The sequence below is a fragment of the Balaenoptera physalus genome (assembly GCF_965194825.1).
Source record: "Balaenoptera physalus genome assembly, chromosome: 1".
Classification (NCBI taxonomy): Eukaryota; Metazoa; Chordata; class Mammalia; order Artiodactyla; family Balaenopteridae; genus Balaenoptera; species Balaenoptera physalus.
This window is the reverse complement of record NC_138882.1, coordinates 35063336-35080401: the sequence shown is the minus strand read 5'-3', so window position 1 is coordinate 35080401 and position 17066 is coordinate 35063336. Positions and strand designations below refer to the sequence as shown.

Below are 17066 nucleotides of genomic sequence, written 5' to 3'. Positions count from 1 at the left end.
CCTGAGCTTCAGCTCTCCAGAGCCTCTGGTGCCTCACACAGATCGGGGGTTCAATTGCGGTGCACCTGGTGAGGCCGAGGCTGTGGGTGATCACTCTCCACCCTCCTTTCCCTCTCTACAGAGATGCAGCCTCCTCCCACTGTGTCATTGTGAGCATGGGACTGCAGTCACCCCGCCCCCAGCAAGCCGGGGTGAGGGTGGAGTGGGCAGGGGAAGAGCTCTGGAGACTCAGTGGGGTCCTGTAGCTGGGGCTGGTGGGGCAGGGAGAGGGAGGCCTCTCCCCTTAGTCGGGGTGAAGGGCTCAGCTGTCACCGGTACCGGAGCCAGGAAACAGGGCAGAGAACAGAGAAAGGGGATCTGTCACATCTTGCCTGGGGTAGAGGTAGGTAGCAGAAGAGCTTTCTCTTTGGTATTTGAGGAAGTCAAGGGGTGAACATGACTGTCAAGTTGGAATAAGTGTACAAGTCTGGGTGAATGGCGTTCTTGGAGTTGTGCAGTGCACAGTCTGCACAGCTATATACATGCTGGCCCTTTTGGAACTGGTTCAGAGCATCAGGTCCCTATGGTTTTCACAAAGTTAAGTTCCTTTCTCTTCTACCAGCTCTGCCTGGCCTTAGGTCCATACCCCTCAGCCTGAGACCCCCAATTTGGAGGTGATTTTTGGCTATTTGTTACCCCTTTCTAGGTGTTGATTGACCTGGAGTTTGGGGAACCAGAATTGAGGAGAGGGCTTGTGTGTGAGCGAGGGTATGGGTGTGTTGGGCAGTTTAGAGAGGGTCTGGAGAGTTTGACTGCCACCACCCTCCTTGTGGAGTCAGAGTCCTGTTCGGATAACTGGCCACAGGCGCAGCGAACCTCCTGACTCCTGAGTGAAGGCTGGTTGGGGTTAGGAGTTCTCAGATGGGGCAGGCAGGTGGGGAGGAGGGCAGGGTCCTGCCTCCCCCCACAGTAACCCCTCCCCCAGGCGCCTTTGCTGGCCTGCGACCCACTGGGTCTTCTTTATGTCCCTGCCTTCCTCTCTCCCCCTCCCGTCATCAAACTCACTCATCCCTTGTCCTTCAAGATCCTGCTGTTTGATCTCTGAAGAGATGACTGGCTAATCGGATTTACCAATCTAAATTCATGTGCTGGTGGCAAGTTAACAGGTAATTCTTGAAGCTCTTTTAACTGGCCACCAGGCCTTGTCAATCCAAGGGGAGACTGTCAAAGTGGGAACCTGGGGTGGAGGTAGGGTAGGTGTTTGGGCCTGAGAGGGCTGTTCCATTGCCCATCACTCAGCAGGTAGGAGGGGGGCGCCTGCCTCAAAGCTGTGCCCTGTACGCTGGGGCTGAGAGACCAGTGCAGCCTTTACACAGTTTTGAGGAAGATAAAGATTAGACATTCACTGACAAAAGTGAAGGTAGGGGAGGTGCAGGGGAGGGCTGCAGAGCATCAAAGCATCAGGGAGGGGCACCACAACCGGATTTGGGCCATCAGGAAAGGCTCCCTGTAAGAGGAAACATAATGACCTGGAGGGTGAGGAGGAGATAGCTTGTCAAGAGCTCATCAGAGAGGAGAGAAGGTTGTAAGGACAGATACCCCCCATGTTTTCCAGGGCCCCCACCTGGGTCTCCAAGGGCATATCTGATGGTCCTGTCCCTCACCAAGGACCCTGGGGCATCATGACTTTGCGGGGGAGGGTGACTGGTGGGCACTCAAAGGCAGGGTGGCTAGGGGCTCCTGACAACCTTGTTCGACTATGAATTGTGTATGGCAGCATGGGGGAGCATGGGTTTTGGGGTGCACTAATAAACATGGGGTGTGCGGGGGCTGCCTGTGGTGTGTGGCCCAAGTGACCCAGGGATTGGAAGCCCAAACCTCTCCCAGGCAGCTGCGGTGGAGGTGGGGGGCGGGGATGGGGTGCAGGATTGCTAGGGCCAACTGCAAATTAGCCAGGCTGGCGTTAAATGCCTTTGCTGCTTCTCTCCTCCCCTCCTGTCCCTCCCTGCCCTCCCGAAAATCAACAACTGTGTCAACAGCAGGGTAATTGTGCTTGGCCGGCAGCCTCTGGGGCTTCCAGGACCAGGCAGGTGCTGGCAGGGGCTGCCGAGCCCCACGCTGGGAGCAGGCTGGGTCTGGCTGCCAGGGCTGCAGGATAAACAAGGCCTCACACAGGCTGGCTGGGAGGGAGGGAGGCCGCAGGCAGGCAGGAGGGAGAACAGGTGTCTCAGGAGCATTGCAGAAACAAAGGGCCTCTTGTCTCCTCCTCCCCGGCCCCAGGGAGCAGCCCCCTCCCCCCTCTGTCAGGCCCAGCCTCGAGACCTGTGGCCAGGTCAGCCAGGGGGTGCTGGGAATGAGGGAAGGGCAGGTGCTGACCTCCAGACTCCCCTGCATCTTGGTGCTTGTTTTTTCTTGCTTGAGGCAGAGGTAAAACCAGTCCTTACGAGGCACTAGCCCTGGAGGCAGGATACCTGCCTCTGAACAGATCCGCTGGCCATGAGGCCTCTGGGGGTCTCAGTTTCCCACCGGAAAGACAGAAAGACCCGCACCGCTGCTGGGGCACCCGAGGAAGAAATGGATGGGAGACAGGAAAAGGACCTGGAGGTTTTTAGAAGAAAGAAGCAGCAAATGTCAGGAGTGATGGAAGGTGGGGCAAGAGGTAGGGAGACCTGGGCCAAGGGATTCCAGGTGGGATTTGGGGTGGAGTTGGCTGGGGTGCAGCAACACCCTCCTCCCTCCATAGCCCTTAACGAAACAGACCTTTACGGCACACCTGCCATGTGCCAGGCACTGTACTAGGGATGGAGAGGCAAGGAAGAATAGCATAGTACCCGCACAGACAGACGGACTGGAGCCAGACTGCCTGTGTGGTCTTGGGCAAGTAACTTAACCTCTCGGTGTCTCAGTTTCCTCATCTGTAACATAGGGGTGATAATAGCCGCTGCCTCATGGGACTGTTATGTTGGTTGAATGTGTGAAGAGATGCCTATTGTATAGTAAGGGATACATAAGAGAAGGCCGTTATTGTTCCGTTATTGTCCTTGGCCCTGAGAGAGTATCAGGGGCTCAAATCTCCTCAGAGTGCAGGAAGCAGACAGGTAAACAAATAATTGCAGTCCAGTCAAGTACTAGAGACTAGGGATGTCCAAGGGCTCTGGAATGCCCTGGAGGAACAATCAACTCTTCTAGGATTATTAGGGAGTGATTCATAAAGGAGGGGCAACATTTGAACTGGGCTTTGAGTGAGGTATAGGAGTTTTCTGGTCAGGAATGTAGGAAGGGCTTTCCAGGCAGGGGCACCATGTGAGCCGCAGCCCTGAGGTGTGAAGGCTCCTGTTTGCACCTGCATTAGGGTCTGTGAGCCCGACAGCTGGAGGGTGACTGGGCTGGGCTGCAAAGGGCCTGAGCGGCAGGGGGTTTGGGCTCATCCCTAGTCTGTTCCAGGGTCAGGTGCCAACTTTGGTCGTCACTCAGTATCTTTCTTCCTCTTCCCCACACCAATACATTATGAATCACTCAGTCTAACGCTGGAATATTCTTCAACTTATAGAGAAGCAGGATGGTTTGGTGAAAACACCATGGAGTCTTAGAGTCAGAAATTTCTGGATTCGAAGCTTTTGGATTTTGAATCTTGATATTGGGCCATTTACCTAATTTCTTTGAGCTGCGTAAATTGGGGTCACGGCTTCTCCCCTCTGGCAGAGTTATTGTGGGGATTGGAGGAAAGTTTCTAGATATATAGCAGTTGCCCAGTAAATGGGAGCTGTTAGGGTTACTCTCTGTGTGGTCTTGCCGATGCCATAAACCTTTCTGGGCCTTGGTCTCTATCTGTAAGGGGGAAACAGTGGTCTGTCTACTTCCTTCCATGATTTTCAAACTGGTAATGGGCCAGGCTGCCCATTGCCTGGGTAGATCAGTCAGGCCCAAGACCCAGGACCAGAAGGACCAGCTGGCAGCCTTCCCAGGGCACCAGCTGGTCCTGCTGGACTGAGTGGAGGGAGCTGACCTCCGTGGTCCAGCCCAGGTGCTGCTCCCTGTGCAGCAGGCAGTGGGGCTCCACATCCTGCCTTTCCCACAGGGGTGAAGCCCTCCAGCGTTCCTCCAACAATTGCTGTGCTGGTGTTTGAGGGACCGATGGGCGGTAGAGGCCAGTGGGCACCAGAGGAGACCAAGGCCCTGGTCTAGACTGTGTGTCCTCAGGCCTGTCACTTCACCTCTTAGAACCTTGCTTTTCCCATCTGCAACTTGGGGAGAACCATTTGGACCCCTCCTGGGATAAAACGAGAATGCTGTGTTGCTGTGGCAGTAGAGTCAGATGGGGACAATGACAGCTACCCTAGTAATTTTTGTTGCAGTTTCAAAATCCAGATGTGGAGTCGGACACTTAGTCACATTCCCTCGTGCGTACCTGGTGGTGCCCTCCATGGTGTGCTTCCCTCCACACAGCTCATCTCAGGGGTGCCTCATGAACCTTGTCAGTTAGGAAGGGCAGAGAGTATCTAGCCCCTCATTTTGTGGATGAGGAAATTGGGATTTAGAGACAAGGTGGTGGGGCCTCGTAGTTCCGCACTGACTGTGGGTCTGAAGGGATGAGGCTGATCCGCGTGACACGTCTGACCACGCAGCAGCACAAGTGGGAACCCACTCCAGGATCCTGCTGCAGGGTCCCCTGGTCTCCTGCCCTGGCATGCTGCCATTGGCTTTGAGGAACTGGTGATGGGACGGGCTAGGGGCATCGAGGAATGCCTGGAGTCCGTTGGGTCTCCTGACAGTCGCAGGGAGCCCATCCTGGGTCCAGATCTGGAAGGGTGTTTGCCTTGGCGAGGCCACCATCCTCCTCTCCTCCCTCATTTGCTACCTTGGCTGTGCCCAGCATGGGCATGACCCCATTTTCTCTTCTTCCTCTGTACTCACGTTTCTCCAGTGTCTTCGGGGTGAGGTGAGGTCAGGGAGAGAAGCTGATGCAGTAAGATGGGGCTGGGACAGTACTCTGGGGTCTCCTGGCCAGGTGGTCAGATAGCTTCCTAGGTAGCCCTGGAAACTACCTGAGTAAGAGAGAGGCAGAACGAGCAGCAGTGACGCTTGGATTTTTCCAAGGGCCATGTACATGTTTACATATAATTTGCATATAACGAATACACTGAACACAATTTTATAATCTATCCCCAGGCGGATTTGCCTTTTACTATTGTTCTTTTCAAAGATGGCTGCTCCTGGCTCTGGCCTCACTTCTATTCTGCTCTCCCCATCCCCCTCACAGAGGGCAGGTGATGGGGGCGGGGGGGCGGGGTGGGGTTGGGGGGCGAAACGACACAGACAGAGGGTCAGCTTTAGGTCAGCCCTGCTATTGATCGCCCTCCCTGGGGTGAGCACAGAGGGTGGCCCCAGCCACTGAACACACAGGCCTGGCCTCCCTGCCGCTCCCCAGCGGCCCTCTCACCTATGAATGTGGCTCAGGGCACCTTCACAGGCAGGTGCACAGAGCTTGGCACATAGCAGGTGCTCAATAAATCTCAGGATAAATCGAGATTAGAGACAGGCAGGAACCTTGGAAAACAAAGACATACCCTGTTCAGGCTCCTTGGTGCCCAGCTTTTGTGCCCGTGAAGGACGAGGTTGATGGGGAGAAGTGAGCCTCTGAGGAGTAGCTTTCTCTCCTGACTGCGGCCAAAGGAGGCATTTCTTTCTCTTCTTGGCCTTGCAGGAAATAGTGGTGGGGATGAGAGGAGCAGAAAGAAAGGGCCAGGCCTTCTATTATTTTGTTTTTCAGATTGAGAGTCTGTTATTAGCAATTTATGACGACCAGGTCTGCAGCCAAGCACATTCTGTTCTCCACTGTCGGGGCGGGGGGAGACTCGCAGGGCCATGGCAAGAGGCTGGACAGGAAAGATAACCAGGTCAACACTTTTATGATTGACCGTTCGGTGCCTCGGCCTGTACCAGGGGCAGCTTTAGCACGGGGCCAGTTTGAGCCCAGTCCTGTGTGGGGATGGCATGGCCTCCCCATGTGAACCCAAATGGCTTCAGTGAGTGGGGTGAGCTCCCCTCCCACATCGTGCCCACTGAGGCTTGGGCTGCAGATTGCTTTCTGTGAAATGGGGTCAGGGCAGTGACTCTCAGAGCAGAGTCACTGTAGAGTTTCTCAAGACGGCAGGGCCTGGGAAGAACCCTACAGAGAAAGAGCAGCTGTGTGGGAGAAGACCCCAGAAGAGGGGGAGTGGGCAAGATGACCACCCTTGTGGAAACAATGGTGCACAAGCAAAACAACCCCCTCTCTGCAAAAGAGCTGAGCTGGTGGAATTTAGCTCGGCGGCTGTGAGATCGGGGCAGTAGATAGAGCTCTGCGGGCGCCTGGGCTCTGTGTGTGCAGGTTGCTGTGTGGGGTCCCGGAAGACGATGGAGAGGGCAGGAGCAGCACCCGCGGCGCCCCCTCCACCAGGCTGGCCTCTACGCTTCCCTGGACTCATCACCAGTCCCCATTCCTGGAAGCAAGCCCCCTTCCTCCATCCACTCCTCATGTAAGTTGGTTTCATTCTTCCCTTGATTTCCCCTCATTCCCCTCCCAACTGTTTGGCTTTGACTAGAAGTAGCTACATTAGCCATTCTTCAAGGGGTCAGCGTCCCCCAGGGGGCCAAGGTGCCAAAGGGCAGAGAACTTTGGTCAGTGGAGGGCTTCTCAGTGTTAGGGGCGGTGGTGCCTGATCCCCGGGCCTCTGCTTCATGGCTGGGAGGAGCCCAGGCTGCTTCGGGGAGAGCGAACCACTCAAGTGGCTGTTTCTCGCATCCCAACTATGTCCCCAAGCTTGGTGCCGTTGGATAGCTGTTGAAGGGCAGACTTGCTGGAAGGATAAGAAGCTTTTGTGGGACTCTGGAAAGAGCCAGGGCAGAGAATGTAATGCGTTGGGTAGTGGGGGAGAGGGATGTTGGGCAGTGAGAGAATGGGCCTGGTTTCCAGCTGTGAGGATTGGACTATTATCTTATTATTATCCTCACACAGCTGACAGCCACTCAGTCCTGAGACGGGTTCCTTGTCCTCTGTTCTATGGGTTGACATCCTCTTGCCCGGCCAGCTCAAGGCTCTTGCCAGGGGTTCATGAAAGGATGAACTCTGAGATTTGATCTGGCATGGATAAGTTCATTAGGTGTGTATGGAACACGTACTCTGGGCCCAGCACCAGACTCGGGGCTCCATTAGCAAGCCCCTGTGTCTTGCTAAGACAAATGTTAGTAGGGCTCCTCTGTGCCAGGTGCTGTAAGGAACAACGGGGACTAAGCTACCAGCCGAGAGGCTAAGGAGCCCTGCTGCGGTAGAAAGGGGGGCGGGGGGCATTACCTTATAGTGCAGTTAGGAAGAGACCTCCAAGGTCAGAGGGAGCCTTGAATGCAGGCCAAGGAGCTAGGACTTTGTTGACAGTGAGGAACCAGAGAGTGTCTCAGAGAACTTTCAGAATGGGTGGCTCATTCATTCAGGCTGAAACTTCTCTCTCATTATTCTGCAACAAACTTCCAACAGAACCCTGTGCTTTTTCTTTCCATTCAAAGACATTTTTGCTGCCTTCAGGTCGTGCTGAACCATCTGGTAATCAGACAACTTCCCTTCCCCTGCAGGGCTGCGGCTTCCCAGGGTATGAGGCCAAGCCTGGCAGCCTGCGGAGGGGAGGTCCCTTTTCCTGGTCTGCCCTGACCCACACTCACCCCGGCTTTGGTCCCGCAGGGGCTCAAGTGAGTGAGTGTGGCCAGCTTTCCTGGGATGTGCCGTTCCTCGATGAATGAGCAAACTTATTTTGTTCAGGATTGATCAATATTAATCTCTGGATGTCTTTTTTAAAGGCAGTGGTTTGATATATATTTTTAACAAATAAGGTATTCAGGGATGAATAAGCTCTACCAATTCCTTATTATGTGAAGGCACTGGGTGAGGCAGGGGGGAGGAGGCCAGACCCTGCCCGCAGGGAAGCTGTAATCTGTCTGGGGAGGTGAGACAGGATCATGGGAAATAGCTGCATTGTGGGAACAAGCCCTTTCAGCTGAGTTGGCCTGGGCACCAGGACTGCTGGAGCTGTTTCTGTCTCCATGGGCTTGGTTTCTGAGGCTAGGTACAAGGTGGAGTCAGACAGATCCCAGTTTGAGTCTTGGCTCTGCTTCTTCTGAGCTGTGAGATTTCTGGCAAATACTAGAACTTTCATAGAGCCTAGTTTTTTCACCTACAAAGTGGGAAAAGATTAATACCTACTTCCCAAGGTTAAAAGGATTCAGTGAAGTGAAGTGATGTATATATTACAGTGCTTAGTTTCGGGGCCTGGAGTATAGGAGACTCCGGTAAGTGGGAGCTGGTATTAGTATCGCGGCCACCGCGGTGGTGGTTGTTAGGGCTTGTGCTGGGGTGGGACAGTGCGGCTCTCCTGGCGCCTGTGTGGATGTGGGGCAGCTCCTCCCTTGGGTCATGGGCATGGCCTCTGTGGGATTTGGGAAAGGGGGAGGAGCACCTCTCCCGAGCGTGGTGGGTACAGACTTTGTCGGCTGTGACACCTCTCTCAGCCCCCACTGTATTCTTCCTTCAGATTTGGCACACACATATGCTGTGCGACCCTGGCCAAGTTACTTAACTAATCTGTGCTTCAGCTTCCAGAACTGTAAAATGCTGCTGACAATCATACCTGATACTGAGAGGATTAAATAAAAAGGGTTATATGGAAAGTGTTCAGACAGTGTCTGGCACAGGGGGTGTGTCTTATCCAGGCGTTTGCTGCTGTAATTATTGCTGTGGTTATTCTGTTACAGGAGTGACCCATGCACTCAAAGAAGCAAGGGAATGAGCTGCTGCCCCAAGTGTTCCAGGAGCTTGGAGCAGGGGTGGGGGTGTGGGATGGAGGTGGGCCGGGGCGTGGACCCCAGTGTGTGGACCCCGCTGTGCTGGCGCTGGGGAGCAGCCCAGAAAAGGGGGTGAACTCTCTCACACACTAGCTGCAGGCAGGGTGTTGCCAGGTATAGAAGGAATGATATGGCTCAGAGTGCACTGCCTTTTGTCCTTTGCCCAGTGTTGTCCCTTAAACTGGTCACTAAGGGGGACAGTTCTACACCAGATAGAATGGATTTTTGCAGAACTGGTGAAATTCACGTGTAAGTTGGGATCGTTTGGAAGCATGAAACCACCACATTCACCAAACCCAGCTGCTGGTGAATTTTAATAATTCATAGTAATAGACAGCCTTTAACTAACCTTTGGACTCTGGGCCCTTGGGAGCTGCCTGCAGGAACCCGGCAGGAAGTGGAGGCTGTCCCCCGGCACCCAGCCCCACAGCCGAGAGGGCTAATTGGGTTGGGAGTGCCTGTGGGGAAGCGGCCTTTTCTCCAAGGTCCTTGTGCTGTGGTTTTGGACTTGGAGTCAGGTGGACCTTCAGTGGGATTTTGCTTCCACCCCTTAGCTTCAGATGCTTCAACTATAAAATGGGTTTTGTTGCTGCCAAAAATATCTGTGAGGCACTTAGCTTGTTGTGTTCACTCGAAAAATGGCAGGTGCTGTCACGATCTTTCTGCTGATTTGGGCTGCAGTCTGAAGGTAGAAACCAGGGGCTTAGCAGCACTTATATTTCTGCAACATCAAAGACCTTGGAACCCCCACCCCCAGCTTAAAATTTTATCTCTGAGAGAAGAAGTAATAATTTATCCCATGTGCAAATGGAAAAACTGAGACCTTGCAAGGTTGGGTGGTGTGTCTCAGGCCCCACAGTGAGTTACAAGCGTCCAAATCCCTTATACTTTTATGGGGCTTTCTAAACCATCAAGTGTATTAAGTGCTTTGACATTTAGAAAATCACTGTGCTGAGGCTCCAAGCAATCTGGTGGGGTGTATTTTGACTCCCAATTTACAGATAGGAAAATTGAGGCTCAGAGAATTAAGACTTGCCCAGGATTGCACCTTGATTTTGTGGCAGAGCTAGGGCTCAAACTCAGACCTTCTGCCTCCAAATCCAGGGCTCATTTCCACTGTGCACTCAGAATTATCACGTGGGTCTGTGTGATCCTCTCTGCAATAACTTTTCCCCTCCATATCCGTAGATCTGCTAGGGTGGATAGTCATGAGCCAGGAGGGAGAGGGTTAAATTCCTTCCTAAGCGAAGGAGCTGGTTTTGAGCTAGGCGCCTCCAGTGACCCCATCATTGACCCTCACCCCCTGGGTCAGGGCGACAGGCTGTGGGGGAAGGGAAGCAGAGAAGCTTTAATGGCCCTGTGCGGGCAGAGGGAGGGCCTAGGGAGGCAAGAGCAGGGGAGGGGACGCTCATCTCTCTTCTTCTTTGGACAAAGATGGACAGAGATGCCAGTGGCTTTTTTCAGTTTCCATAGAAAATCCCTAAGGTTCTCTTGCAGTAGAAGGCCATCAGCGTGGCCTGAACTCTTAATCAGGCCATGGAGCACAGGCAGCTCTTAGATACTGGAAACGCTGGGATGTGTTCTTGGGTAAGTGGGAACGGGGATTGTTTTTACCAGTAAAGGTACCAGTAATAGAAAACGGAAATATCAAATGAACCTTAGGGCAGGATGGGACTTTGGTCCCAGCCTGTGATTCATTGAAGAGGAAAAGGATGATTCGAGTGGCCCACAGAAACCAGCACCTGTGCAATAAGTGGATGACTCTGAAAACTGGGAAGGCTGCTCCTTTCCCTCCTTCTCTCCCCAAGGTGGCCCCACCCCAGTCACCCCCTCTGTTAGCTCAGACCTCCTGCTTTAGAGTATCTGTCCTCCCCAAATGGACCTCAAGGAGGTCCAGAGCTGTAGAGTAACTGCCCAGGGTTGTTCAGCAAGTCGGGGGTGGGGAGGTGGGGGGAGAGCTGTTCTGGAAACCAGGCGTCAGCCCAGTGCTTTCCTTGAAACTGCCACCCTAAGAAGGACAATTGAGGCAAGCATTTCCAGGAAAGCCAAGGAACTGACTTAGAGGAAGTGAGCGAAATCTCTTCCTCTATCCCCATCTTCCTGCCCCCAGATCCCTTTCCCTCCCTGCTGAGGAATCCTGAATACACCTGTCTCTGCATGGCAGGTAAAAGCCTTTCATTGTTCCTAGAGGTGAGGGAGGCACTGAAAGGAAGGCCTAGCTGGTGGGGCGGGTCTGGCCTTTTTAGACACTTCAATTAGTTACGTTAATTATGGCTTTGTGAGCAAGGGGCTCTCTAAAGTCAGCCGGTCTCCAACCTGCGCGCTCCCTGACCCCTGGCCGGACGTGAGTCCCCAGCCTGTGAGTCTGTGTTATGTTCTCACCTCTGCCTGTCTGCAAGATTAAAGGTGCCATGAAGGTGTAAATTATTAGCAGTTTCATGTTCTCCATCTTTTTTTTGTGGTAGCATATACAGTAATGAAATGTACCATTTTAATCATTTTTAATTGTACAGTTTGGAGGCATTAAATACATTTACATTGTGCAACTGTCACTACTGTCCATCTCCAGAAGTTTGTGTCATCCCAAACTAAAACTCTGTGTCCATTAAAGAATAACTTCCCCTTTGCGCCTCTCCCCAGCCCCTAGTAACCTCTATTTTACTTTCTGTCTCTATAAATTTAACTATTAAGGACCTCATATAAGCAGAATCAAGAAGTATTAGTCTTTTTATTATTTCACTTAGGCTTACTTCACTTAGCGTAATGTTTTCAAGGTTCATCCATATTGTAGCATGTGCCAGAATTTCCTTCCTCCTTAAGGCTGATAATATTCTGTTGTATATGTATACCACATTTTATTTTATCCATTCATTCCTCCATAGGCACTTGGGTTGTTTCCACCTTTTGGCTATTGTGAATAATGCTGTATGAGCACGGGTGAGCAACATCCCTTCAACGCCCTGCTTTCCCTCCTTTGGGTATACACCCAGAAGGGGAATTGCTGGATCATATGGTTATTCTATGTTTCAGTTTTTGAGACACCACCATATTGTTTTCCACAGCAGCTGTATCGTTTTACATTCCCACCAGCAATTGTCTGCATCCTTGCCAACACTTCCTTTTGCTTTTTCTTTTCTTAAAAATAATAGCCATCATAATGGGTGTGAAGTGGCATCTCATTGTGGTTCTCCAACTTTTTATGGGGAAGTCAGACCCCGAGAAACGCCGTGTCCTCCCCATTGCAGAAGCAGTCAGGCCCTGGGCCCACGCTTCCGGGCCTCTGTCACAGCCTCCATATTCCGTCCTGTACTCCTTTTGCTACATACTTGTCCCATCAAGAGGAGGCAGGTGAGGGGAGGGGGTATAAATTAGGAGTTCGGATTAACATATACACACTACTAAATATAAAATAGATAAACAACAAGGACCTACTGTATAGCACAGAGAACTATACTCAATATTCTGTAATAACCTATAAGGGAAAAGAATCTGAAAAAGAATATATATATATATATGTATAACTGAATCACTTTGCTGTACACCCAAAACTAACACAACATTGTAAATCAACTATACTTAAATTAAAAATAGGAAAAAAAAAAAAAAAAAAGAGGCAGGTGAGGTCCTTCTGCTACCTTGCTCTGTCTGCTGATTGTCAGGGCCCTTTCCTTCCCATCTGTCGTAGGAGCAGAATGGCCCTGGCCCACCAGAAGTGTCTGGAGGGTAGATGACCTTGTGGGTGAAGAGGAGGTTTCAGTAATATAAGAGTTAAAGAGTTGGATTGTTTTAACCCTCGGCATTGGATAAAGTAAATTATGGTACAGCCGCTGAAGAGATGTGCAACCGTTACAAATGACTTCATGAAGAATTTTCTTTTCTTTCTTTTTTTCTTTTTCTTTTTTTTTTTCTTTGGCTGCGCGGCTTGTGGGATTTTAGTTCCCTGACCAGGGATCCAACCTGGGCCCTCGGCAGTGAGAGTGAGGAGTCCTAACCACTGGACTAAAATTCCCTAAAGAATTTTAAATAATTTCCAGTTTTGTTTTGTTTTTTTTAATTAATTAATTAATTTATTTTTGGCTGTGTTGGGTCTTCGTTTCTGTGCGAGGGCTTTCTCTAGTTGCGGCAAGCGTGGGCCACTTTTCATCGCGGTGCGCGGGCCTTTCACTATCGTGGCCTTTCTTGTTGCGGAGCACAGGCTCCAGACGCGCAGGCTCAGTAGTTGTGGCTCACGGGCCTAGGTGCTCCGCGGCATGTGGGATCTTCCCAGACCAGGGCTCGAACCCGTGTCCCCCGCATTAGCGGGCAGATTCTCAACCACTGCACCACCAGGGAAGCCCAATAATTTCCAGTTTTTAGTAACATGAAAACTTCCCCTGATACACTATTAAGTGTGTGTGTGGGGGGAATGGTACAAAAGCTTGCTTATGAGCTGAATGATGAAAAAGAAAACGACATACAGGAAAAATATTTGATGGAAAGAGGCCAAATTGTTATCAGTTGCCACCTCTGGATTAATGGGAAGTGAGTGACTTTAATTTCTTTTTGTCTTCTTTATGTTATTCTAAATTTGCAGATTTTCTACAATGAGTACACATTCCTTTTAGAGTCAGAAAAAAATTGATAAGAAAATAAGATGACTGCAACAATAGTTAGGCACATATGTTGGGGGAGCCTATGAAGTGCACAGCTCTGCTCGCTGCTGTTGGTGAGAAGCTAAGGGAGAGAGAGTGGAGGTGTCGGGGTAGAGGGCAAGGAAGGATGGCCAGGAAGCAAAGGAGAGGTGATAGCTTAGGCGGCCCTCCAGTGCTGGCCCGAACTCACTTGGAGGATGCTATGTTAGGACCCTGGCTCTGAGTCATTTGATGTCTGCATGTGGCGTTTGCCTTTGACTTTTCTAACATCAACTGAGCTAGGACCTGCTTGGGTCCCTTGACACCCCACATCATGAGAGCAGCAGAGGGCCAGCAGAGGTTGGGGTTGAGGGGCAGGTGATTCAGGCTCCAGGTGATGATTTTCCATGGCTCTTGGGACCTCAAACAAGTGGAAGAGAAGCCAGTGTAATCCAGTGCTTGAAAGAAGGGACTCGACAGCCGGTCTCTGGGTCAGTGTCTTGCTCACCACTCACTGGCAGTTGCTTAGCCTCCTTAAGCCTTTGTGTCCTCATCGGTAAAACAGATGATAACAGTAACTGTTTCACAGGGCTGGGGAAAGTAGTAAAAGAGCTAATGCCTATCCGTGACCCTTAGCTTATTGTGTGCCTGATTCCTGTTGTCTGGTTGAGAGGTGGATTCTGACGCTAGACGGCCCGGGCTCAGATCACCTCTGTGCCTCAGTTTCTCCATCTGTAAAATGGAGATCATAATATCATCTACCTCAGATGGTTATGGTGAAGATCGATTAAAGTGATTCAAACAGTGCTCAGCACATAGTAAATACTCAGAAAATGTTAGCTATGATCAGAGGGGTACACACCAGAGTGGCAACCAGTAGTGTGTGTCTGGCATCTGCCAACTCATCTGATTGTCCCAAGAGTCCCATCTCACTGGTTAGTGCGCATCATTCAGTTGTTAAATACTTTGAATGTCACCATTGTTATTTTATTATTATTACCATTTGGGACTCCAGATGTCAAGATCCCTCCCAGAATCATACCATATCCCACCCCTTTGCCAGATCTGGCTCTTTTCTGCCTCAGTTTCCAAAGGGTGCTGGTGCTGGAAGTTGGGGTCCCAGGCAGACTGGGGTGCAGGCTGGCTGCTTTGGGAATTGTTTGGTGAGCATTTTAGATGAAATCAAAGACTATGAAACTGTTCTCCTCCCCTTGCTCCCCTGCCCTTTTGAAAAGGAGCCAAAGCCAAGAAAAAACAACCACTCATAAATAAAGGGGACCATGAAAATAACAAAAAGAAAGAAGAAATCTTTTGTGGCAGGCTTGTGTGCCGATGTGGTAGATAATGGGAGAGGAAACATGGCCTTTGCAGAGAAACAGAACGGAACACTTTGTTCACTGGAAGAATGAACGCTACTTGAGCAAGAGCTGCTCAACTGGGGTTTCCCATGAGTGAGCTTGTCTTGGGGGAGATGGTGGTGATTAGGTTTTCATAAGGCACAGGTGGCGTCCCGCACAGAAACCCTGGGATGGGGGAAGGGGAGGCTATGGGGGAAGCAGCAGACCTGAGCAGGGTGCCCAAAGGTGAGGCTGATGCATCCCAGTTCAGCCCATGGGCCCCGGCCACCATGACTGCAGTGCTGCCAGCCACCTTGTTCCTCCATTGTCGCCCAAGCTGGGGAGCTGGATGCTCAAACCCCTCTGGAAGCCCCCAGACCTTCCCTCAAGGTATATCTTTTATGGAGCCTTAAGGAGGTACATCCCAGGGAGGAGAAGATGAGGCCAAGTGTATTTGCTGATTAATTGCATGCTGAACTTCTGGGTCAAGACCGTGTCCTGTCAACACTTGCCTGGTGGCCTTTCTTGGTGACTGGCATTTATTGACTCCTCTTTCTTGTACCACTCACCTATCTTGATTGCTGCCCCATTTCCCCTGCCCCTGCAGTGGCTGGCTGAGGCAGGAAGAGGGAGAAGAAGTAGGGAAGGGATCAGATACCTTTCCTGAGCCCTCAGAGACCTGAGGATGTGGTGTAAAGGTGCCCACTTTGAGAGGGGGCTGTGGGCTCGCAGATGTGTGGAGGCTGATATTTGAAATACCTTTAAGAAGGGCCTTCACAACGTTCACTGGCTTGGGGCAGAGTGCTCTGGCTGGCAGAAGTTCCCTGCCAGAAGCACAATCATTCATTCATTCGATCACGATAACAACACTAAGTGCCAGTCTGCTTTGTGCCAGGCATTGCACTAAGTATTTTATATACAATACTTATTAATTCTCCAACAACCACGAGAAGTAGCTATTGTTGGCCCCCTTTACAGATAAAGAATCTGAGGTGTGTAGAGGTTAAGTCTCAAGTATTCACTGGGCTCCCTCTTGGAGCAGCGAGGAACTGGCTGACTCCACTTCTCAGCCGTCGCCCCCAGCTCCAGATTACAATGGTTATACACGTTACAGCTGTTTAGCACGGCTGTGTTCAGGCACTGGCCTTTGCCTGTTATATTGTTTACTCCTCACAACCACACTAGTGGGTATATATTACTGATCACATTTATAAAGAAAGTAGTAGGTTTGGAGAGTTGAATAAGTCGGCCTATCCATGCCACTAGTTAGAGGGCTGCTGGGGTTTGAACTGACTGCGCGTGTCTCCAGAGCCTCCATGTCACCATAAACCCTGAAGGCCTAGTCCACATGGCTTGGACTTGTCACCAAGCAGAAGCCAAATGCTGCCTGGCCCACACCAGCCCCAACAAAAGGGATGTCTGCAAAGATGAGACTTTGCTCAGCCTGGTGTTTGCAGGCCATTCCCACTTGTCCTTTTCCGCCTCTGCAGTCATCCTTCTAGTCTCCACCTTCCTGTCCCCTCCTGGGCTTGGCAGGGGATGGCAGGGGTTAATGGAACAACACTTTACCCTCTAGCTCCGGCTCTGGAGGAGATGAGGGAGCTTGTGAGGGTCTGCAGAACTTCAGTGCCATCGGGAAGGGAAGGCACGGGGGGTTGGTCAGGTAGGCCGTGGCACTGAGGATGTGGGTTTCCTGGGCAAATTCAGGTCCTTTCAGCCTGTCTGCGCTGTGCGTGGCCTGGGTGTCTGGCTCAGTGTAGGCACCGGCCAGGGGAGATTTCAGGGTGGTTGGGGACACCGATGGAACATGCAGACAACCTAAGCAGGGTAGTGAAACAGCGCCAAAGAGGGGGGGACCTACAGGGGACAGGCGGAGATGGAAGAAGATGATACTCCCAGTTGTCCTTTGGGTGTGGGTCTTCTGCGTGTTTGGCATGCAGGGGTGGGGGAGGCTTCCCCAAAAGGTGAATGAGAGGGTTCAGTGAGCAAACATTTTTTTTTTGTTTTTTACAAACATCACATTCAGTCTTCTCAATAATTCTACGAGATAGTTATTATTTGTTCCATTTTAGTGATGGAGAAACTGAAACTTCCCCATAGTCACACAGTAGTATATGGTGGAGCCAGGCTTCAAACACAGGTCTGGGTGACAATAAAGCCCATTTCTTTTAGCCGTATCAGGATGCCTCCCAGCAATGCCAGAGGGTCACACATACCTGCCAGCCTCTGGAAAGCCAGGGCCAGGTAGGGGTAGGTGTCTCACTCTGGG

At 51.3% G+C, this 17066-nt stretch overlaps 1 protein-coding gene across 3 annotated transcripts in view; it reads left to right on the top strand.

Annotated features, from left to right (window-relative positions):
* The window catches only part of SOX13 (SRY-box transcription factor 13), a 42955-nt gene that overhangs the window by 8067 nt on the left and 17822 nt on the right, over positions 1 to 17066 (top strand). For 2 of the 3 annotated variants that reach the window (XM_082432611.1, XM_082432610.1), the window contains exon 1: positions 5698 to 6497. The exons of the other annotated variant lie outside the window; for it this stretch is intronic. In XM_082432611.1, coding sequence (XP_082288737.1) covers positions 6376 to 6497 — 122 coding nt within the window. In that variant the 5' untranslated portion in view covers positions 5698 to 6375. Of the gene's footprint in view, positions 1 to 5697; positions 6498 to 17066 lie in introns of those variants that run through there. 3 annotated transcript variants of the gene reach the window in all.